General features: G+C 46.4%; 1 protein-coding gene across 1 annotated transcript in view; it reads right to left on the bottom strand.

Moving 5' to 3' along the window:
- The window catches only part of FRAS1 (Fraser extracellular matrix complex subunit 1), a 200,981-nt gene that overhangs the window by 167,448 nt on the left and 10,135 nt on the right, over nucleotides 1-23,398 (bottom strand). Inside the window, exons 4-7 of the mRNA XM_048509698.1 lie at nucleotides 19,809-19,898; nucleotides 15,619-15,766; nucleotides 12,887-13,030; nucleotides 10,520-10,654 (exon numbers count right to left, since the gene is read on the bottom strand). Of these exons, the coding sequence (XP_048365655.1) occupies nucleotides 10,520-10,654; nucleotides 12,887-13,030; nucleotides 15,619-15,766; nucleotides 19,809-19,898 (517 nt within the window). The remainder of the gene's footprint in view (nucleotides 1-10,519; nucleotides 10,655-12,886; nucleotides 13,031-15,618; nucleotides 15,767-19,808; nucleotides 19,899-23,398) is intronic.

Consider the following 23,398-nt stretch of genomic DNA (forward strand, 5'->3'; position numbering starts at 1 on the left):
CAGGAGAGGAAGGTGGGGTATAAATCCAAACTCCTCCTCCTCCTCCTCCTTCTTCTTCTTGGGTGCCATAATGCCCATGGGCACCATCTTGGGGAACCCTGGTTTAGAAGCATGTGTATTGCTGGCATGAATGAAACCCTACTGACATTATTTGTCCATGTCCGCTGCACGTTTTTTTTTCATATATCACTTCTTTATTGAGACATGACTTCTAATCCACGAAGGACTATTTCCTTTTCTGTAATGGCTGTAATATCTACAAAAGTGTCAACCGGCTATAATCAGCCACTCAGCACTCAGTCCCACGAGGAGAGGAAAAGCGAGTCTGCACAGGCAAGGCGCCAATGGATATATTTCTATTTGCCGGGAAAGATAGGAGCTTGTGCTGAATCTCATGCAATGAAATAAATGAATGCCAGCTCAGCAGCAAGCCAAGTACAGAGAGCGCTGGGGGGGAAAGCCAGTTCTGTGTTTACGATTAGTGCAGAACAAGAGAGTGTTGCATCTGGCATTTGGAATGGTTGTTGGCATGTTCAGCCATGTGCGGCTGGCACTTCAGTGGAAAATTACATCACTCGAGGTATTATTAATTATTACGCCCCACTTTTGTCCTAAAGATGTTCTAAATTTCTATTATCCCTCACCGAGGCATGCACGTGCTTGCTAAACAAAGAGGAGTGATGAAACTTTGCTGAAAAACACAAATTGTAGAACCACCTTGGCGAAACAGCATGCTGAATTTGAATGCTCTGTGCAGTAACATGTAGGTGAACTTCTAACGGCTTTATATGAACATTCAAAATGCATCAAAGTCTGGGAGAGGCATTATTCAGGCAGAATAGAACTCAGCCGGGCCACTGTCTAGGTCGGGAGTCTGCAACCTGCTGCTTCAGAGCCAAACGCAGCTCTTTTGCTATTCTACAGCGGCTTCCTATCTGAGTAGGCAGGCAGAGCAGAGCAGGATATGTATCCTGGCCCAGAGGCTGGCAGTCGATTCCCTGCGGAGCACTGGTGTATCTAGGGGGGGACAGGGAGTCATTGGACTCAGGTACCTTTCCCCTGGGTCATGTGGGCGGTGCATTTTGGTTCCCTCTCCCAGCCCCAGGCTGGAGAAAGCATGTGCGGAGGAGCAAGCGTTGCTGGCCAGAGGCTCAGTTTTTGGGACTGAGCCACAACTTCTGGTGCCTCTCACAAAAAAACCCCAACCAACTTTTTCTGACTTAAGAAGAAGAAAAAGAGTTTGGATTTATACCCCACCTCTCTCTCCTGTAAGGAGACTCAAGGTGGCTTACAAGCTCCTTTCCCTTCCTCTCCCCACAACAGACACCTTGGGAGGTAGGTGGGGCTGAGAGAGTTCAGAGAGAACTGTGACTAACCCAAGACCACCCAGCAGGAATGTAGGAGTGCAGAAATACATCTGGTTCATCAGATAAGCCTTCGCCACTTAGGTGGAGGAGTGGGGGAATCAAACGCAGTTCTCCAGATTAGAATCCACCTGCTCTTAACCACTACACCACGCTGGCTCTCAGAAGATACAACTGAAACCATAGAGTTTGGGGGGATGCTAGAGTGTCACCTGTGGCATTGTGACATCATTTCTGGATCGTGCTGAAAGTGAGGTTGCATTGGAGTACGGTCAATAACATAAATCCCCTCCATCGCCATCTGCTGTCAGTTGTCAGACAAACTGAACCAGACATTGGAGTCTCCATACTTCCCTGTCTTGGTTCCCTACCAGGACTGGAGCTAGTTTAGGATGACCATTTGCTATCAGGGAAGTACAGAGAGGAAATATTAAGTCGACCCATTTTGGACAACACCAGAGACCCAGTTACCTTCCCTTCCCTGGGTAATTTTTACTCTAAAAAACACACTGGCAATCGCAACATCACACATCTTTTCACCTTCAGAAGAAGGGTTAAAAGGGAAATATGAGACGCAAGGTTATTTGGGATGGCTCGTTGTCTAATTGCAGCTTACACTTCTCACTATCCTCATTTGCCCTGCACACATTTTTAATTTGTCGTTGGATGTGAGCCAACTCTCATCTTTTCTGTCTTGGATTACCACTGTGGATGAATAGGGGTTAGACATGGTTTTTGAGGAAGAAAATTTCAGTGGAAAATCCCATTCAAATAAGATCACTGATTCTATTGTTATTTTTCAAGGTGGGATCACACGGATGGGACCTTATCTTTTCACTATCCTATTCCATGCATGTGAAAAGAATGTTTCCACTTTATTAAAGAAGTGACATTAGTAGACAATATTATAGCAACAGTCTTTCGAACTGGCCAGGCTAAGACCCCTGAAACTGATGAAGAAGAGCTTGGGTGCTGTGTGGTTTCCGGGCTGTATGGCCGTGTTCTAGCAGCATTCTCTCCTGACGTTTCGCCTGTATCAGTGGCTGGCATCTTTAGAGGATCTGAAGATCCTCAGAAGATCCTCTGAAGATGCCAGCCACAGATGCGAAGCGTCAGAAATAACTCTTCGTATGGCCATACAGCTTCGAAGCTTACACAGCACACAAGTATTCCAACCGATGAAAGCCTTCGACAATACAAGAGGAAGAAGCGTTTGGATTTATATTCCCCCTTTCTCTCCTGCAAGGAGATTCAAGGGGGCTTACAATCTCTTTTCCCTTCCCACCCCCCACCCCACAACAAACACCCTGAGAGCTGGGTGGGGTTGAGAGAGCTCCGAAGAAGTGTGACTAGCCCAAGGTCACCCAGTTGGCGTGTGTTGGGAGTGCACAAGCTAATCTGGTTCACCAGATAAGCCTCCATAGCTCAAGTGGCAGAGCGGGGAATCCAACCCGGTTCCTCCAGATTAGAGTGCACCTGCTCTCAACCACTCCACCACGCTGGTAAAAGACTACCATCCTTCCACCGCACCCTTTGTGCTGACGATCCGCAATAGAGATAAAGAATAAGGAAAAGTTTATCTCTGCCAACACAAATGAGCCGTGAGGAGGGAATTACAGGGAAGCCACACACCCAGGAACATCTTTCCACCTCCCACTTGGCAGATCCATTTGAGAACTGCTATTATAACTGTCAAGACTAATCAGCAAAATGGTTTTTCGAAACAGGGATAGTTAACCGGCCTGGAGACAACCGTCGCCCCGTCTACAGAGAAAGCCACCAACTATCTTAATCAGCATGTCAGGTGAACAGTCCCTTTGTATACCCAAATATCATGTCAGCGGCTGTCCAATTTGGGCCGCTGCTCCGGTGGACGTTCGGCGCTCCCCGGCCCACAATGAAAGCCAATTAGGAGCTTTATCACAGACCGCTTTAAAAGACATTGGAATGGCTATTGATTTCCCACTGCGACGTCTATTCTTACATTTGTCTGTGCGGCTCTGCGGAGAAAGGGAAGATCTACAAGGAAACGGATCCATAGCAATAATGCTGTGCGGCAGATATTGCCTCAGATACACCGGCTACATTTAGCTCAGCTATTTCTTGAGAATGGTTGGTTGGTGGGGGGGAGTGGGGGAGTTTCTACTGAAAAGGAGAAGCAACGTGGCAGACAAGAAATGATGCGGGTGACGTATATACAGACTATGGCCGTGGTGGCGAACCTTTGGCACTCCAGATGTTATGGACTACAATTGCCATCAGCCCCTTGGCTGATGCTGGCAGGGGCTGATGGGAATTGTAGTCCATAACATCTGGAGTGCCAAAGGTTCGCCACCACTGGACTATGGAATGTTTTAGATTGAAGAAGAAGAAGAAGAAGAAGAAGAAGAAGAAGAAGAAGAAGAAGAAGAAGAAGAAGAAGAAGAAGAAGAAGAAGAAGAAGAAGAAGAAGAAGAAGAAGAAGAGTTTGGATTTATATCCCCCCTTTCTCTCCTGCAGGAGACTCAAAGGGGCTTACAATCTCCTTGCCCTTCCCCCCTCACAACAAACACCCCGTGAGGTAGGTGGGGCTGAGAGAGCTCCGAGAAGCTGTGACTAGCCCAAGGTCACCCAGCTGGCGTGTGTGGGAGTGTACAGGCTAATCTGAATTCCCCAGATAAGCCTCCACAGCTCAGGCGGCAGAGTTGGGAATCAAACCCGGTTCCTCCAGATTAGATACACGAGCTCTTAGCCTCCTACGCCACTGCTGCTCCTTGATGGAAAGTACCATCAAGTCTCAGCCAACTTATGGCAACCTCTGCATAGGAAGAGATGCTCACAGGTGGTTTGCCATTGCCTGCGAGACAACCATGACCCCTTCTACAGAGAAAGCCTTGATCAGTACGTCAGGTTAAAAGTCCCTTTGTATGCCCAAATATCATGTCAGCAGTTGTCCAATTTGGGCTGCTGCTCAGGTGGTGGATGAGAGGCAGTGTGGGGTAGTGGTTAAGAGCAGGTGGATTCTGAAGCTTGCTGTCAAAATACAGTCATGAGTCTTGCTGGGAAGAATGTTCTATCTAGTCTTAAGTCTCCTGTAAATCCACCTTTCACCAGTGTAGTGGTTAAGAGCAGGTGGATTCTAATCTGAAGAACGGGGTTTGATTCCCCGCTCCTCCACCTGAGTGGCAGAGGCCAATTACTACACTGTCTCAGATTCAAGGAAATCAGATCCAAGTATGTGAATCTCACTCCTTTACATTTACCCCATCTCCTCGATTTAATTAGATTACACTACTTGTTGGACAACCCTGATCCTTCTCTCTGTATGATAGTGGCAGACTTTCTTCTGGAAATTACCAAACGCCAGTAGATTTCCTTCGACCTAACATTTATTTCCTGTTTTGTATATGCTTTTTAATCCATTTTTTATTATTGTTGTACTGTTGTCTATGCCAATAAAGGCTTGCTTCTGGAGCTTCTGGAACAGTGTAGTGGTTAAGAGCAGGCGGATTCTAATCTGAAGAACGGGGTTTGATTCCCCGCTCCTCCACCTGAGTGGCAGAGGCTTATCTGGTGAACCAGATGTGTTTCCATACTCCTACATTCCTGCTGGGGGACCTTGGGCTAGTCACAGTTCTTTGAAACGCTCTCAGCCCCACCTGTGTCAGAAGGTGTCTGTTGTGGGGAAAGGAAAGGAAAGGAGCTTGTGAGCCACCTTGAGTCTCCTTACAGGAGAGAAAGGTGGGGTATAAATCTAAACGGTTCTTCTTTTTCTAATACTGAGAAGGCCTCTCAAAAGGATACTAGTCAGGGATGGAGTGCAGATATGAGCAAAGATCTCTCTCTCTGTGAAATATGTAGTTCCCAGTGTGGCTACAAACGACCTTCTGTCACTCAGGGATTCCATGAATATGAATAAGGCAGTTACTATTCCTTACAGAGTTCCAATTTCCCCTTTGTAATGAAGTTATGTCTTTTTCGGAGAAATGCTTGTCAAGGAAGAAAGTTCCATAGCAAATTATTTTACCCAGAGATCTTCAGGGAAGATTTCAGACAGGGAAGACAGAGATGGTAAAAGAAGCACGAAAGGCGGGTAGTTTCTTGGTTCAACAGCCTTACTGGATAAAACGACTCCTCGGAAACGAGAGTTTATTCCCTTGAGCTGAACGTGCTTCAAAATCCAAACTTTCCTTGCCCACCTGAAGTTACTGTCCAGCTCTCAACGGGACCAAACTTCTGCAGTCTTTACACTTAGCCCTTGAACAGTGATATTGTATTGTACACATTTTGTATGCACTATATCAGCGGTGGCGAACCTATGGCTTGCGGGTTGCCAGAGGAAGGCACTTCGGAGCCACTTTCTGAGGAGCACTGCGTGCACCAAGAAGTTCATGTCATCGACAGTGGGGGGGGGGGGGGGGCCGGAAAATCACACACACACACCCCACACACACATCTAGGCTAGCCTGGGCACGATCCTTTACCTGGGAGTACGTTCGGTTGCTGGCAATGGGGCTTGCTTCTGAGTAAACCCTCCTAGAGTCGTGATTCACCCATTCGAAGCGTTGCACGGTTGCTTCACCAAGCTTACTCCTGAGTAACGTGCACCTCGGAGCCAACCGTTTTTTCTAAACTAAAACCTCAGTATGCAGGTTAAATTGCCGTGTTGGCACTTGGCGATAAATAAGTGGGTTTTGGGTTGCAGTTTGGGCACTCGGTCTCGAAAAGGTTCGCCCTCGCTGCACGATATGGTGTATGTTTTAATTATGTGGTGCGGAAGTGCACAGACACCTTGTAAGGCAGGTGGGCCTGAGACAGTTCTCAGAGAACGCTGACTGGACCAAGGGCACCCAGCAGGCTTCATGTGGAGGAGCGGGGAAACAAATCCAGCTCCCCAGATAAAAGTCCAGTGCTCATGTGGAGGAGAGGGGAATCAAACCCAGTTCTCCAGATCAGAGTCCATCAATCTTAACCACTATACCACTCTGGCTCTGCTCCTGTACTAAGCCTAGACATCTTCCCCAAAAGCCCATTTCTGATGTCACCGCTGTTCTTGAATGTAGATGTGGGTTAAAATTCTCCCGGCACCACAGCAGACATAACAAATTAGTTGATTCCCATGTGATTGCACACAGCAGTGATGGTGAACCTTTTCGAGACCGAGTGCCCAAATTGCAACCCAAAACCCACTTATTTATCGCAAAATGCCAACACGGCAATTTAACCTGAATACTGAGGTTTTAGTTTAGAAAAAATAGTTGGCTCCAAGGCGTGCGTACTCGGGAGTATGCTTGGTGGTAGTTGGTGGCTTTGCTTTGAAGCAACCATGAAACGCTACCAATGGGTGAGTCACGACCCTAGGAGGGTTTACTCAGAAGCAAGCCCCATTGCCAGCGACCGAGCTTACTTCCAGGTAAAGGATCACACTTTAGTTCTTTGCATGAAAATCAGTGGGGTTTAACAGCACTTAACAGGGTTACCTACACTGCTTCCCCAAAAGTAGGTCTTAGGTTTAATGCTAATCATCGAGCCCAGCGGCCCAGGCCAGCCTAGATGTGTGTGGGGGGGGGGGGGCACTCTGTTTGCGCGTGCCCACAGAGAGGGCTCTGAGTGCCACCTCTGGCACCCGTGCCATAGGTTCGCCATCACTGGCATACAGGGTATGGAGTGCGACCACTTGAAAATGGTCCTTTGAATACAATATCTGACAATTGGGGAGTGCTGGTTTCCTTCCTTTTTGTGCACCAAGCACCCACCTCCCCAAAATCCCCACGTGGTAAGCAAAGCGGGAAACAATGGCGTTCGAACGAACGCCGGAACCCACAGCTTTCTCCACAGGTTTTGCTTTTATGCAGAAAAGTGAAGCCAGGCAGAACTAAAGCAAATTGCTTGAACTCCCTGAAGGGAACCAAGAAGACATTTTCCCAGCTACTTTCTCCTTCCGACACACATGAGTGCGAATGTGGATGAAATGAACTATGAGTGAGCTGCGAAAACCAGTAATAATAACATGAAACAAATAGCCATATTCACCTACTGGGGCCTTGCCAATTAGAAACACCAAAGGTAAACTGAGGAGGAAAAAATAAAAGGTAAAGAATGAAGGCAGAGGATGTGGCATATGAATCCACTATGTGAAAAGTATGTATTTTCTATGTATTTCACTATGTATTTTCAGGGGGGTAATTTTTTTCTGTATGGCCTTTAGCCCACTTTGTGCATTCCCAAAATCGGGACTTGGTACTTGAATTTCACATTCCAATAATCCCAGTTTTCAATTTGCCAATGTCACCTTGTTTCTGGGCCTCAGAGGAATCCTTGGTTAACATAAAACGCAAAAACATGAAAAGTAATTCCTACAGGAGTTTGAATATCAACTACTTTTGCGAGGGGACTGAGGAAACGTCTCTTGCACTGCCAACTGCTAACTAGCAAGTCCAATTTTTAGCACGTCAATAGAGCAATCCTAATAGAGCTGCCATTTTCCCCACTTCTGTGGCTGACAGGAGAATAGTAATGCCGAATAAAAGATGTTGCTGTTCATTTGAGTTTGGTGACCCTAATTTTCTCTTTCATTGGTAGACACCCAGTTTGAATCCAAACCACTAGAATATCGATGTTTGCAGACCACTGGAAATTGGATTCATGAGCAAAACAAAAGGACAGTTATTTGAGAGAACGCACAACTGTCATGCAAAGACCTGAACAGAGCAGGTTAGCTGATCTCATTGGATCGCGGAAGCTAAGCAGGGTCAGCCCTGGTTAGTTCTTGTATGGGAGACCACTGTGGAAGTTCAGGGTTGCTACGTGGAGCCAAGCAACAGCAAACCACCTCTGAACATCTCTTGCACTGAACACCCTATGGAGTCACCATAAGCTGTTTGAGACTTGATGGCATTGTGAACCACTGCAACAATTACCGCCCAGAGCCCCTCGGGGATGGGGCGGTATAAAAGTTTAAGAAATAAATAAAAATAAATAAATAAATTACTGTGGAGCAGAAGTTACTTGTGATATTTTGTGTGCATGTGCTTCCAAATGCCTAGATGTGGCCTAACATTTATTAAATCTGGCTTCTATTTACTGCAACGATACTACTAAGGAGAAAACACATTATATAAGACTACCAGTAAAAGTTCATTTTAAGAGGAAAAAAAATGGGCTCTAGATGGGGGGATTAAGGAGGCCTGTTGCTAGGCCTGTTGCTGGGTGTTGCTCAGTGGTGTTGCTTGCTCAGTGGTGGAGGATCAAAAAATTTTTAGTAACAGGTTCCCCATGGTGGTGGGATTTCCCAAAGCTGTGGCATAAGCCAATGGGGCTGGGTGGGGAGACACGACGGGGAGCGTGGCCGAACGCATTCCTGGGCGGGGCTGTGGCAAAGGACACAACCACTCTTGCGCATGATCACTGAGAAGCGAGAAATGTAATGCATACTGCGCCGAGGCGCCCAGAGCACTGCCACGCACGCCAGTGCACCTCCTGCTAGACTGCTTCAAGTTCTGCACGCTACTGCTGAGAGGAGGGGCGTAACTAAGGCAAAAATCATGTGGCAAAATCGCCAATTAGTAACCCCCTCTCGGCACACACAAATAATTAGTAACCTACTCTCGGGAACCTGTGAGAACCTGCTGGATCCCACCTCTGGTGTCGCTTTTCCAGGTCAAGTGCATTCCCTGGCCCCTGGTGCCGCCACATCTCTTCCCCCCTCCCGGCCAACTCACCAGTGTTTTCAGTGAGCGCTGCTTCACTGGTTGAGGGTTCGTCATCACGGCACTTTGTATGTTAGTGAATCATATAAGGTAGGATGATAGAAATAGATTGTGTGGGACTTCCATTACTTTCTGTCGTTGTCCCTCTTCCATGCCCAGGCTAAACTGTTTGACTCTACACAATGCCCCCACCCCCCTCCAATTCTCAACCCCCAGTGCTTGCCAAACCAGATTTCCAAATGTTTAAAGCTGTGGAATCATGGAAAGAAAACCAATATATAAGTTATAGACTCTGAAAAACTTTTCTTGACAGATAATGCACAGGATTTAGGCTTTCTCCACAAAGAACTATTTGAGCCCCTGTAACATTATGGCAATTTTGACAAATATGACCTTTTAACAAGATCACATGCTAAAAAGAATGGCAGAGGGAGATTTCTTGCTCTCTCTTTCTCTCTGTCTCTCTGACATACACATACACCTTTTTTTACTGCAACTAAATATAGCCATCACTGGATAATTTAAACACATGAAATTCTGGATCATTGTCCACTATTCCTCCTGGCTACTTTGCATTCATTCTAGCATGGCTTATTCAAACTCTTTACATATTCCAATCAGTTTCGTTTTAATTGTGGTAAATGACCCCTGAGCAATGTGGCAGGCATTGAAATCATCATGGTTTTCTTTCCTTTTTTAAAATAGCATAAGTCGCTGATGACAACTGGTATTGGCAGGGGAGTTGCAGGGGAGTATAATTGATCCAGCTCTTCTGATTACATCCTATATAAATAGTCATTCAAGAATTCAGAGATTAACTGGGATTCAAACTCCATTCCCCCTCTAAAATGCTACAAAATGCTGCTTCAGCCCGGCAGCGCATACTAGACTGAAATGAATTTAATTTGGCAGCTCTTACTATGAAAAACAAAAAAAGTGCTTATAAAATTCAGTGGACTTGCAAGAAGAAGAAGAAGAGTTTGGATTTATATCCCCCCTTTCTCTCCTGCAGGAGACTCAAAGGGGCTTACAATCTCCTTGCCCTTCCCCCCTCACAACAAACACACTGTGATGTAGGTGGGGCTGAGAGAGCTCCCAGAAGCTGTGACTAGCCCAAGGTCACCCAGCTGGCGTGTGTGGGAGTGCACAGGCTAATCAGAATTCCCCAGATAAGCCTCCACAGCTCAGGCGGCAGAGCTGGGAATCAAACCCAGTTCCTCCAGATTAGATACATGAGCTCTTAACCTCCTACGCCACTGCTGTATTGTATGCTCCAAGGCATACAATACAATCTGACCATCTATCATAATAAAAACAGCATATATTTAGTACAATACCAGGAACACTAGACTGGATATACTGATTCCAATATTGGGAATTTTCCAGCTTCCTTACGTATAATTGTTTTCTAGTTCATATTGACAGAGAGACGGACGGACGGACGGACGGACGGACAGACGTAATTACCTATACACTGACGAAGTGCTGGGAAGTACCCTTCCTCGCACGATTCAACACACTGGCCATTCTTCAACAGCAGCGGATCTTGACATGAATTGCACGTGAATGCACTGGTGCAGGTAGAGCATGTTTTCTTGCAAGCTATTCAAAGCAGAAGAAAAGGGGGGGGTGATTATCTCAAATAGAGATCAGCAATTAATAATCCTGAGGCTCTTTAGAGCTCTTTAGGCAGAGCTGAATTTATGCACAAACTACAGTTCAGCTTATTAGGAGCTGTCAATACAAAAAGAATCACTAAAATCGTGAAGCTCCAGCTCCTACTGCCCATTTTTGCAAAGATTTCTTTGAAGAAACATTCTTTACATAACCGTTTGGATACTGAGGAAGACAGACTCTTGTAAGTAATATATAAGGAAGGAGACACAAATGCAAGGAGCGATGTTCTTAGTAGGTTCGCTGCTGCCAATATATATTGATAAGATTAATCCAGATCTGTCATCTTCACTCCAATTAATCATACTTTGGAAGAGACAAGGTCCCTCTTTCCACCTTGCTCTTCTAGCAACTCCTCTAACATACAAGAAATAACGTCTGATTGAAATGTGATCTTGCTGAAGGACAGCAGCCCGGTTTCATGAGATGCGGCGTGTCAGCAAAGCCCCACAAGTGAGCACACCTAGTGCCATGATTGTTAAGCCTATGAAATTCAGAATTGCCCTGTTGGATCAAACCAGGCTGTCAACTGGCAGAGACTCACCAGTCAGATGGAGCACTTGCTGGTGAAGCAATGACATCATGGGTTGACAAGGCCAACAATGACACCATTACATTGCCAGCAACTTTCTAGCATTTGGCCCTAACTCTATAGTTTAACCATAGAGTTTCTGGCCAAAGGATAGGGCCTTGAGGGCACCACAATGACATCACTTCCAGGCAAAAAGCCAGTGGTTACAAACGAAGAATATTTTATTATTCAGGTAAAAAAAATCTGGGGAATTGTTTATCTGAATAGTAGCATATTCTTCATTTGGGGAATTTTTTTTTAACCAGAAACATCAAATAGTCTTCTTTTGCACCGTGGCCTTTTGTCTGTACTGTGTCTCTGGGATTAGTGTGACCATTCTGTTTTCTCCAGCACTTCCAGATGCACCAGAAGTGACATTATCACATCACTGGAAACACTCATCAGCCCCCATCCCTCCCTCACACACACACACCATTTTTCTCCCACTGAGCAGCAGCAGGAATGGCCAATGTAGGGTGGGAGGTCTCCCATTGAAGCAGGAAATCTGGCACTCTTACCAAAGGTCCAACTAATACAGTACACTCCAAGGTATGCTAGTTAGCCCCAGGGTACTTTGAAGTCTCTATTCAGATTCTGAGAGCCACCAGCCAGTTTTCTGTGGATGCTTTCAACTAGCCATTGTTCTCATCATCATATCAGTCCTTTCCAGACATTCCATTTTGGCACTCACAGAATCACAGAGTTGGAAGAGACCACAGGGGCCATCCAGTCCAACCCCCTGCCATGCAGGAAGACACAGTCAAAGAAGTCCTGGAAGATGGCCATCCAGACTCTCTTTAAAAGCCTCCAAAGAAGGAGACTCCACCACTCTCCGAGGCAGTGAATTCCACCGTCGAACAGCCCTCCAACCAGATATAACAGGAGCAGGCACTACAGTTTGTCCTCATGATATGTGTCGATGCTAATTTGTGTGAATGGGGCAATATACATATTTCTTTGGCCATCAACAGTTCTGTATACACATTGAAAATACACACATGTCCCCGCTCATACAAAATGGCATCCATACTTATCGGAAAGATCGTGTGTAATATGCACTCCTGTTAAATACAGTTGGTTGGAGTGCCCAAATCAAATGTCTGAAAAGCGTTATGGTAACAACAGGTTTATTTTGGCAATACGAGAGGTATACTGTTTTGGGACATGGAGGTTCTGTTTGTCACTATTGTGGCTAAGAGCTGTAGCTTCACCGAATTCTTCCAGAAGCTGCCCCATCAGTAAAAGAGATAATCAAAACAGTGTAGTGGTTAGTGTCTCAGACTAGGGTTTGAAAGACCCAAGTTCAATTCCCCATTCTTCCATGGAAGCTTGCTGAGCGGCCTCGGGCCAGTCACACAATCTCAGCGTAACCCACCTCCCAAGGTTGTTGTGGTAATGAAATGGAGGTGAAAACTATGTAAACTGCTTTGGATCCCCAATGAAGAGAGAAAATATTGCTGAACCTCTAAGTATTATCGGGATGATTTTTTTAAAAAAATTCTTAAAGGGACCTTGCCCAAACCATAAAACAGTACGCACAAAGCAAGGAAATTTGCAACATCCCATAATAATAATGGGACAGATCTTACCTACGCAAAGCCCAGAATCTTGATAGTATCCAGATCCACAACTGGACACACAGTGTCCGTTCTTCAGGAATTTGCTCGTATCACGACAGGAGTCGCAGAGATCGAAAGACTGCAAGCAGGTTAAACAGTCTGCGTGGCACTGCCCTGGGGTCAAGAACAGACAGCAAAAAACTGGCATCAAGCAGCAAAAAAACAATGGGGCACAGCATCAAGAACAGAACTCGGCAGAAGCTCAGCTCCAAGTGGGCGGGCGACAACACACCAGGTGTGCGTCCCTGTGGGGGTGTGGCGAGGGGGTTCTGGGGGCGTTCCAGGGGCATTCCGGGACGTGGCAGGGGCGGAGGACACACCAGTGCACCGGGTGCTTTCCCCCCTTGCTACGCCTCTGGAACTCGGTTTCAGTGTATGTGAGAATGCATGTACATGACGCATCCTTTCCTGTTCAATGCTAGCAAGCCACCTTCTGCAGTGGTGTTCCTCTGGGATCCCTTAAGAACTTGTTTATAGGAAAATCAGTAAGAAAGCAGAAGCGTCTTTAAAACTCGACACAGCCTGCAGTAAAAACCCTCCTCGAAATCACACAATTTCTGGAGAGTTTCAGACAACTCGTGTGCTAGACAAGCTATGGACCAGCAATGGAGCCCAGCCAGACAGCCAGTGTCCAGGTCTCAAATCTGGTGTAGCATTTTAGATAGGAGCAAGGAGGAAACACTGGGTTAACCCCTCATCTTAGCCTTGGGCCTTTCCCCACTTACCTTAAGCCCCGCGCTACTCTCCTCAAGTAGCGCGGGGTCCCGGGGCACTCCCCACTGCAGGGGCGGCGACAACGCAGCCGCCCCGACGCTGCCGCGCTGTCGCACCCCCTCAGCGCGTGTCATTCCTGGCGCTTGGGAAAACAGCGTCTTTTGATGACCCCCTGCAGAGCGCGGGGTCGTGGGGAAGCCAGGGCGCGCGCCAGAAATTATGCGCGCAGTGAGTAGAGCGCAGCGACGGCAGTAGAGGGGAAAGTGGGGAAAGGCCCCTTGAAGACATTGAGGCCCCTTCCACCCATGCAGAATAATGCACTTTCAATCTACTTTCAATGCATTTTTTTAGCTGGATTTTGCTGTGTGGAATAGCAAAATCCACTCGCAAAAAATTGAAAGTTCATTGAAAGTGGATTGAAAGTGCATTGTTCTGCATGAGAGGGAGGGGCCTCAGTTGATTGAGACAAGCCATTATATCTCAGCATCTTTAACAGGGGAATAAGAATACTGACTCAACACTTTGGACGAGGGGCCCCCAAGATGGTGCTTAGGGATATTATGGCACCTGCCACTACTTCCCTGGCTCCTGCACAGCTTTTTGAGAAATAGGGCACTGTGCTGTTAAGGCTCATTACTGGCTGCCCTCATCCCAATGAAAGGGGTCTCCACAGATGAAATAGCAGCGCACGATCAGATCAGGAGGACAGGTAAGCATCTAGACTCGATTTGCCCTTCAGGCCTTCCTTCTTTGCGTTCCCCTTTCTCTTTTCCCCTCCCTCTCTCACGGGTTTTGGCTTCAGTTCTGTTTATTCTGCTTCTGCAGTTCTTTAAGGAGGGAGGTGTGCTTGGCCCTGCCCCCCTGAGACAGTTATTTTAGAGTGGTGACCGCTATCCCAAGCAAAATTCCAAAGGTGCCCTTGGTGTCAAAGGGGGGGGGGGCGGGAAACGTTTTCCTCATGGAGAGCTTTGACTCTCAAAAGCTTATGCCCTAAAAATGCTACTCGACACTTCTACTTCAGGATTCCTTTCTGACCAAGAAAAGTCACAGAACTTTCAACAGAAAGGAAGAAACCATGACAATGAACAGAACTTGGCTGCCAGTGTTGAAAAATACTAGAGTCAAGACAGTGACCAATCAGCTCCACACAAACATAGGATGACTATAGACAAAAGAAACAAAGGCCAGGATACTTCTATTCAGATGCTCCCACCTATTGACCTTGCTATCTTCATTGTTACTCCCATGCTATAGACTTCAATGTTACTCATACTTCTATTCAGATGCCCTCACCTATTGACCTGGCTGTCTTCTTTGTTACTCACAGACAATGTTTCTTCACCCACCCTGGACACTCCAACAGGTATATACACTCCACTTGCTTTCCCAACATCAGATCCTCTGAAGATGCCAGCCACAGATGCAGGCGAAATGTCAGGAGAGAATGCTGCTAGAACACGGCCATACAGCCCGGAAACCACACAGCACCCAAGGGATTCCGGCCGTGAAAGCCTTCGACAATACATAGTCACAGAACTCCTTTCCATCTTCACCCTTATGTAGTTCTGAGGTAAAATCCATTTCCTGACCCTGTGCTTTGCTTGTGAGAAGGCCTTCTCGTAGCAAGCTACTGCCCATAAGGAGGCCTTTCTCATGTTCAATGAAACCCACACGTAGAAGAAGGCGACTGGCGGTTTCTTCATGGCAGATCTGCTCCTTTTGCCTTGGTTTCCTTCTTCATTCAATCCACCGCCCTCCCGTAGACCCTCCTCCTACATCGGGGGGGGGGGGGGAGTTTCAGCAAGGTGGGGGTACCTCCAAGAGCTTCTCCCCGAGATAAGCACACAGGCAAGCAGCCACGGTTAGTGTAAACATTCAGGATGACTTTTTGTTGTTGTTAAATAGTTCTCAATGTTACACATTCTGAGCCTCCGGGGAAATGGGTTCACAATCCAGAGAAACAAAGAAGAGTTTAATCATGCAAATACCTGGCTTGCATTGCGGGCAACATTCCCCAGGAACAGCTACTGGCACGTTGCCCAAGGGACAGGTCAGACAAGAAGCAGAATAGCAGACCACCTTGGTATCCTGGCACTGACATTCGTGGCAAAGACCTTCGCTCCATTTCTCACCGCTCTGAATGGAATAACATGAAAGGATGTGAGAGTAAGAACATAAGAACATAAGAACAAGCCAGCTGGATCAGACCAGAGTCCATCTAGTCCAGCTCTCTGCCACTCGCAGTGGCCCACCAGGTGCCTTTGGGAGCTCACATGCAGGAGGTGAAAGCAATGGCCTTCTGCGGCTGTTGCTCCCGAGCACCTGGTCTGTTAAGGCATTTGCAATCTCAGATCAAAGAGGATCAAGATTGGTAGCCATAAATTGACTTCTCCTCCATAAATCTGTCCAAGCCCCTTTTAAAGCTATCCAGGTGAGTGGCCATCACCACCTCCTGTGGCAGCATATTCCAAACACCAATCACACGTTGAGTGAAGAAGTGTTTCCTTTTATTAGTCCTAATTCTTCCCCCCAGCATTTTCAATGGATGCCCCCTGGTTCTAGTATTGTGCTAAAGAGTCCCAAACGCTGCAGCCTCTCCTCATAAGGAAGGTGCTCCAGTCCCTCAATCATCCTCGAGTCTGTATCATTCCGGCATTACAGAGGTCTCTTTCAGTAGTTTATATCTGGAATGGATGTAATATTTTTGCTTCCCTCTTGTCAGCTGAAACTCTTTTTGAAAAACCTTTGCAACTATCTCTGAGATGCCGTCACCCAGTGAGAGTCCCTGTTCTGCGCATGGGTCCATTCCATGGTAGGATTCAAATAATTTAACAACTGGTTCCGGTGATGGGATTCAAGTAATCTAACAACCGGTTGTTTACAAGCACCGTTTTAACAACCGGTCCTGCTGAAGTGGTGTGAACCTGCTGAATCCCACCATTGGTCCGTTCTATCATGCCTCTACGATATTGGTCCTTTCCTTTGCAGTGGGATCTCTCCGCATTTCCTTATTTACACATGAAAGGTGCCCTGCGGCTTCCTCTGAGCCTAGCTGCTATTTTGCCCACCCGTTTCTCCTGCTTCCAGGTTTGGGTGGTTGTTTGCCGCCTGTTTCTGAATTTCTTTCCCAAAAAGGCCGTTTCCTCAACCTATTGCTCCTCTAGGATAGACTGAAAGTGTATAAATAAAACAGAAACAAAAGGGAGCCCAATCAATCCCCGAGAAATGCTGGGGGGACTGCTCCGGTGTGGCGGCAGAAGATGGGGATGAGCGGGAAAGCCGAATGAAGCAAAACGCATACTGCTCTGCTTTGCTTTCTGTGTACAGGTAGGGGAAAAAATCGTGCTTTGCCTGCTCCTGGAAACGGGGTTCTCTGATCTGCAGGGGGGTGAGTTCTAAGGGGGGGGGAGCACATGCACAATTGAGAATCTACCCGAAGGTAATGACCAAACATGCGCAAAAGGCTTTAACCTCATCCAGTGCAGAAATGTGGCAGAAATTCCCACTTCTACCCCAGACTCATGAGAAAGATGCAAAACCAGCGTACTGAAACTGTACAGAAATATGACTGGCAGCTTCCTTCCAAGAATGAATGCTTTGGGCTCACAAGAGACTTGAATAATTTAATTAAATAATGTGCCACTGACATGTAAACAGATCTCCTGGGGCACATCAATGTGCTTCAGTTTACGGTTTGGGTATTACCACCATAGAGAGCCGCAACTGCTCAAAGCAGATAAAGTGTAGCCTTTACAGTGGCCTGCTTTACCATCAGCTCTTATGGAAGGGAGATAGGCACATAACCCTTACTCTCAACATATGTCCCTGCCAATTGGACATGCTCAAAACAATCGACCACGTGTTACTGCATTGCCCTTTGTACAGAGACATACAGCGTTCATATATAACTCTAATCTTGTTGGAAGCCGTGGCTAAAAATTTTAATGCTGTTATTTTAACTCACCCGAAGTTGTAAAGGCTGTTGTTACCTTGTGGTGTTGATGTTCATGTTGATGTTGAGCTATTTATATGCCATTAAAGGTATTCGATTCAATACAACTCTAATCTTTAATTTTCCAGGCAGATCTGACACATTTTATAATTTCCCTCCTCCATTCAGATTGTGCTAACTGGACCATGGCCAAGTTTCATTTCTTGGCATGTTCAACAAAGAAAGAGTGGATGAAATCTTTTTACTAATTATGACCTTTCCTGCACTCTGGAGTTACTCCTGGTTTTCTGGGGAGTTGTTCCACTAGCTTGGCCACGATTCTTGAACTTGCCTGCCCTCCCTGTGCTGAAGAAGAAGAAGAAGAAGAAGAAGAAGAAGAAGAAGAAGAAGAAGAGCAGGAGGAGGGGGGAGGAGGAGAAACAGTTTATACCCCCACTTTCTCTCCTGTAAGGAGACTCAAAGGGGCTTACAATCTCATTCCCCCCCCCCCACACACACACACACAGCAAACACCCTGTGAGGTAGGTGGGGCTGAGAGAGCTCCAAAGAACTGTGACTAACCCAAGGTCACCCAGCTGGCATGTGTTGGAGTGCACAAGCTAATCTTCTGCAGCTCCCTATACTGGAGAGTATACACCAAAGGCAAAACCAGACCAACCCATAACATATGCATATCAATTTGCATATATATAGATATGTCATCAGATTTAAAAATCCTCATGTCTTGATGGGAAAGTACCTGCTGCTTCCACTGTAACAAGCACCAAACCCGAGTCTCAGCTGCAACCTTGGAAAGGGATTTAACCTGAGAACATTTGGATGCAGGTTGCAGCGCTGGGCTTCAGAAAACATGGGTCTTTCTTTCCTTTTCTGGTACTGATAACATTGTTAGTCCCCATTCAGTTCTGCCAAAGCAGCAGCTAATATCGTCATGGCCAGAATATAGAAAGATCCTCCTGATTTGTAATAAAATAGCAGAGGTTTAGCATATAGATTATTTGTGACTGATTGAATCCTTTTCCAGTAGACGTTGTAATCAACAGAAAGTATTGCCAGAAATGTCAAAGAAGTCTGGCTCTGCTTCTTCCTAGGTTGGTACCAGCAGGATTTAAGGAAAAACTTTTTGCAGTAAGAGTCGTTCAAAAGTGGAAACAACTACCTGGGTGACCTTGGGGTAGTCACAGTTCTCTCTGCTCTCTCTCAGCCCCACCTACCTCACAAGGTATCTGTTGTGGGGAGAGGAAGGGAAAGGAGTTTGCAATGCCCTTTGGGTCTCCTTACAAGAAAGAAAGGGGATATAAACCCAAACTCCTCCTCCTCCTCCTCCTCCTCCTCCTCCTCCTCCTCCTCCTCCTCCTCTTCTTCTTCTTCTTCTTCTTCTTCTTCTTCTTCTTCTTCTTCTTCTTCTTCTTCTCCTTCTACCCCTGTGATTTACAGATTTTTAAATTTTTTTGCTCTCTATATTGGAATATTATACTCTTTTTAGCCCTTTTTTGTAAGTTGGTGTGCAGGATTATTATTATTTATTTACGGTCAACAACCAGTATTTGGTGTGCAGTTTTGCTTTGCTAGATTGTTTTTTTCTTTTACAGACTTGCTGCTTGTGCAGATTATGTTTTGGTGCTGCTAACTTATAAGGTTTGCTTGTTAATGCATTTTAATCAATTGCTGCATTCCTGAAGGACATGGTTTGATTTTATTACATGAGCCAGCCTGAGATCCATGTTGGTTGAGCGCAGGGTGGGAGCACCACAGATAATAACAGTAACCGCAAATAATGGCCTTTGGAACAAATCTGCATTTTTCCTGGGCGCTTACCCCACGTTTCCAAGCGTGCCTTTGAAGGCTTAAGGCCAAGAAACTTGCATCTAGTGGCATGAAAAGTAGAGACATTCAGAATAAAGAATACCAAATGTTATGCATGCAGAATACAAAAAAACACCCGCCAGCGATCTTTGGAAAACAGACTTGCAAAATAGTTCAGCGTAGTCGATTCGCCGTCTCCCTCTCATTTGGGGATTGAAAAATGACTCGCGCGGCGCGGCAATCGGCATCTCAACATGTTTTCCCTCCTAAACTGCAATGGCAGTGCTAGCTTTAAATAACATTTCTGGATCGTTCCTTCATAAAATCCATCAAGTTGTATTCTTTAGAGAAACGTTCCTTCTCCGAACCATCACATGCACCCTGATGGGTCTACGTGCTCGGAATTATCAGGTTACTTACATCTTTGGTATGTTCTTTATAAACACAGGGGCCACCTCTTGAAATACATTCAGGACAGCACTTGCCTTCTAAATGAATTAATTCTTCACCCTGTGGAGAAAGAGGCACAAGCAGCAAGATATGGGGAATTATCATTTCTCAATGATAGCGGCAGAAGACTGTGGGAGTTGGGCCATTTTCTGCTGGAATGCATTCCTCCCGATCCTATTTCCCCTCTTATCTTTCTCACAGCCCCTTCTACCACTGTTTGTTCTTTTCCGAAAGATACGTGCTTAAATTGCATTGCGATTGCAGAACGAGTCCCATAAACTGTCCTTGAAATTCTACGTAACTGGCACAGCTTCAGAACCGGGGGTCTGTAGATCCAGTTTCAGGGGTCAAACTCACTTTGCGGGACTGGCCCTTTCCACACAAACCTTTCAAAACGTTTTGATTCCTCGTCGTTTTTACTCCCCAATAGTTTTTATTTCCAGCCTCCCCAATAGTTTACTCCCCAATAGTTTTTATTTCCAGCCTCAAAAAGTTTTAAATGAATCCCCTTTCAAAATGATTCTCCGGCTGAAATGTTTTGAAAACGTCTTCAGTTGCTGTGCGATCTACTGACATTGTTTTCCATGCTTCTCCGCCTCCCTGAGCTTTCTCCTCGGCGCCATTTTCTGAGCTCACTCTGTTTCCCCTCACCTGTTTATTTGCAACATTTCTGTTTGTCCTCTTACTTTGGGGGTGCCTTGGGCTAGTCCAGTGGTGGCGAACCTATGGCACGGGTGCCAGAGGTGGCACTCGGAGCCCTCTCTGTGGGCGCACACACAGAGAATTCATCATGTGGGGGGGGGGCGGAAAATCACTCCCTCACACACACACACATCTAGGCTGGCCTGGGCCACTGAGCACGATAATAAACTTTTGCATGATGAGCAGGAGAGTCGGCGGGTGGGCCTGATGCGCTGTTAACTCCGGTGGAGCTGCTGCGCGAGGTGCAGAGGGAGGCAGTTGATGCTAGAAGAGGCACCAGAAGCGGTACCGCATAGAGAACTTGCTAGAGGCTTTAGAATTGGAGGCTGGCCTGCTTTCTAGAGGCGGGTGGGGGGGGGGGTAGGAAGAGGGAGCCAACCTCTTTCTAAACTAAAACCTCAGCATTTAGGTTAAATTGCCGGGTTGGCACTTTGCGATCAATAGAGGTGGGGTTTTGGAGGTTGCGAATTTGCCGGGCACTTTTCCGGTCTTCTTAAAAAAGGTTAAGCCATCACTGGGCTGTAGTCAGTTCCCTCTACCCAGCGAACTCTCTCCAGCCATTTACCACCAGAGCCTCACAAGGTGCCTGTTGTGGGGAGGGGAAGGGAAGGCGATTGTAAACTGCTCTGAAAATCTGGGATATATAAACCAACTCCTCCTCCTCTTCATGAGACGTCTTCATCTTTCCCACCATTGTCTTGACAAGCAATCTGATGACTGAGCGATGGTGGCCGACACTTCCAGGAGATCTGCTGATTCTTTGGGCAACAGCTGGCCTCTTGGGAAGGCGGGCAATTAAACTGCATCCACACATAATTACAAACCCCGGGTTGTCATTTTGAGCACGAATCTTCCATTTCCTCAAGCTCGCAAGCTCCCCTTCTGGCCCAAATCGCAAACTACAATTTGATTCCTTGCCTACAAAACAGGATTCCAAACCAGGAATAAACCATAGGCTTTGAAATCCTGGCCTGTTTTTTTAAGCATTCCGACCCCCATAGTTTAAGCCCAGTTTGGAATCCTGGTTCAAAGGTAAGAATACAAATCACAGTTTGGAGAGCACGGCATGCCACGGTTTGTTTTGAATGTGGAAGTCTTCCATTTCTGAACCACACAGGGCAAGGGGAGAAAGAAAAGGAGGAGTTAGTGATGCTATGGATTTCCAGGGCTCGTTCTTAGACTGATCAATCAGGGTGGGTTGTTGAATCAAGAAGAAGAAGAAGAAGAGTTTGGATTTATATCCCCCCTTTCTCTCCTGCAGGAGACTCAAAGGGGCTGACAATCTCCTTGCCCTTCCCCCCTCACAACAAACACCCCGTGAGGTGGGTGGGGCTGAGAGAGCTCCGAGAAGCTGTGACTAGCCCAAGGTCACCCAGCTGGCGTTTGTGGGAGTGCACAGGCTAATCTGAATTCCCCAGATAAGCCTCCACAGCTCAGGCGGCAGAGCTGGGAATCAAACCCGGTTCCTCCAGATTAGATACATGAGCTCTTAACCTCCTACGCCACTGCTGCTCCCAAATCAATGCAAAAGTTCACCTCCAAAACTATGAAGTGAACTTGGCAGCCAGCACTGACAGGAACTTTTCGTTAACCTATTAGGGGAGAAGAGTTTGGTGAGCGTTGATCACTTCTGGAAAGTGCACTTCTAGTTACTATTTAAACATCTGTTACAAAATGCCATGATATGGAACGAACCCTTGTCACGGTACATATTGTTAACATTCCCGCCCCTACTGTTACCTACCCCAGCACGCACAAGAACACACTTCAATTGAAAAGCAAGGACAAATATGTATGGGCCACGTTCTTGCCAAAAAATCTGTTTATGACTGCCAAGATTCAGGATTGGGGAGGCATCATTTAAGATAACTAGATCACTTTTCATTCCCTGGCTTATTATGTGATAGCGGGGCAAGGCAGTGGCGGGGAGACGGTTGAAAAGAAAGACACTTCAATTGTGTACACAGTATTTTACACCTCATGCCATTCCTGTGGTAACACGATGTCCCGAAGGGAGAAAATAAAACTCTTGTTCTGTAGTTCTCTTTTTACCTCAAGATAAAAAAGATTGTTGGTGATTTTAACAGCGGGGGACATCTCTCACGAGAGTATGAAGAGGGAATTACCTCATGAAATCTCTTTCACCTCAGAAATGGTCTAATGAATTTGATCTATTATCGAAGGCTCATTCCGCACATGCAGAATAACGCACTTTCAAACGGCTTTCGGTGCTCTTTGAAGCTGTGCGGAATAGCAAAATCCACTTGCAAACAGTTGTGAAAGTGGTTTGAAAACGCATTATTTTTTGTGTGTGTGGAAGGGGCCGAAGATTTTGATCAACTAGTTTAATGTAAGAGCCTTTTTAAGGGAAGTATTGGCTCATTCCGCACATGCAGAATAATGCACTTTCAAACTGCTTTCAGTGCTCTTTGAAGCTGTGGTAAAAATCCACTTGCAAACAGTTGTGAAAGTGGTTTGAAAATGCATTATTTCGCATGTGCGGAAGGGGCCATAGAGAGGAGGAGGAGGAGGAGGAGGAGAAGGAAGAGGAGGAGAAGAAGAAGAAGAAGGAGAAGAAGAAGGAGAAGAAGAAGAAGGAGGAGGAGGAGGAGGAGGAGTTTGGATTTATATCCCCCCTTTCTCTCCTGTAGGAGACTCAAAGGGGCTGACAATCTCGTTGCCCTTCCCCCCTCACAACAAACACCCCGTGAGGTAGGTGGGAGCTGAGAGAGCTCCAAGAAGCTGTGACTAGCCCAAGGTCACCCAGCTGGCATGTGTGGGAGTGCACAGGCTAATCTGAATTCCCCAGATAAGCCTCCACAGCTCAGGCGGCAGAGCTGGGAATCAAACCCGGTTCC

This window comes from Sphaerodactylus townsendi, linkage group LG10 (genome assembly GCF_021028975.2).
Source record: "Sphaerodactylus townsendi isolate TG3544 linkage group LG10, MPM_Stown_v2.3, whole genome shotgun sequence".
In the NCBI taxonomy this organism is placed as follows: Eukaryota; Metazoa; Chordata; class Lepidosauria; order Squamata; family Sphaerodactylidae; genus Sphaerodactylus; species Sphaerodactylus townsendi.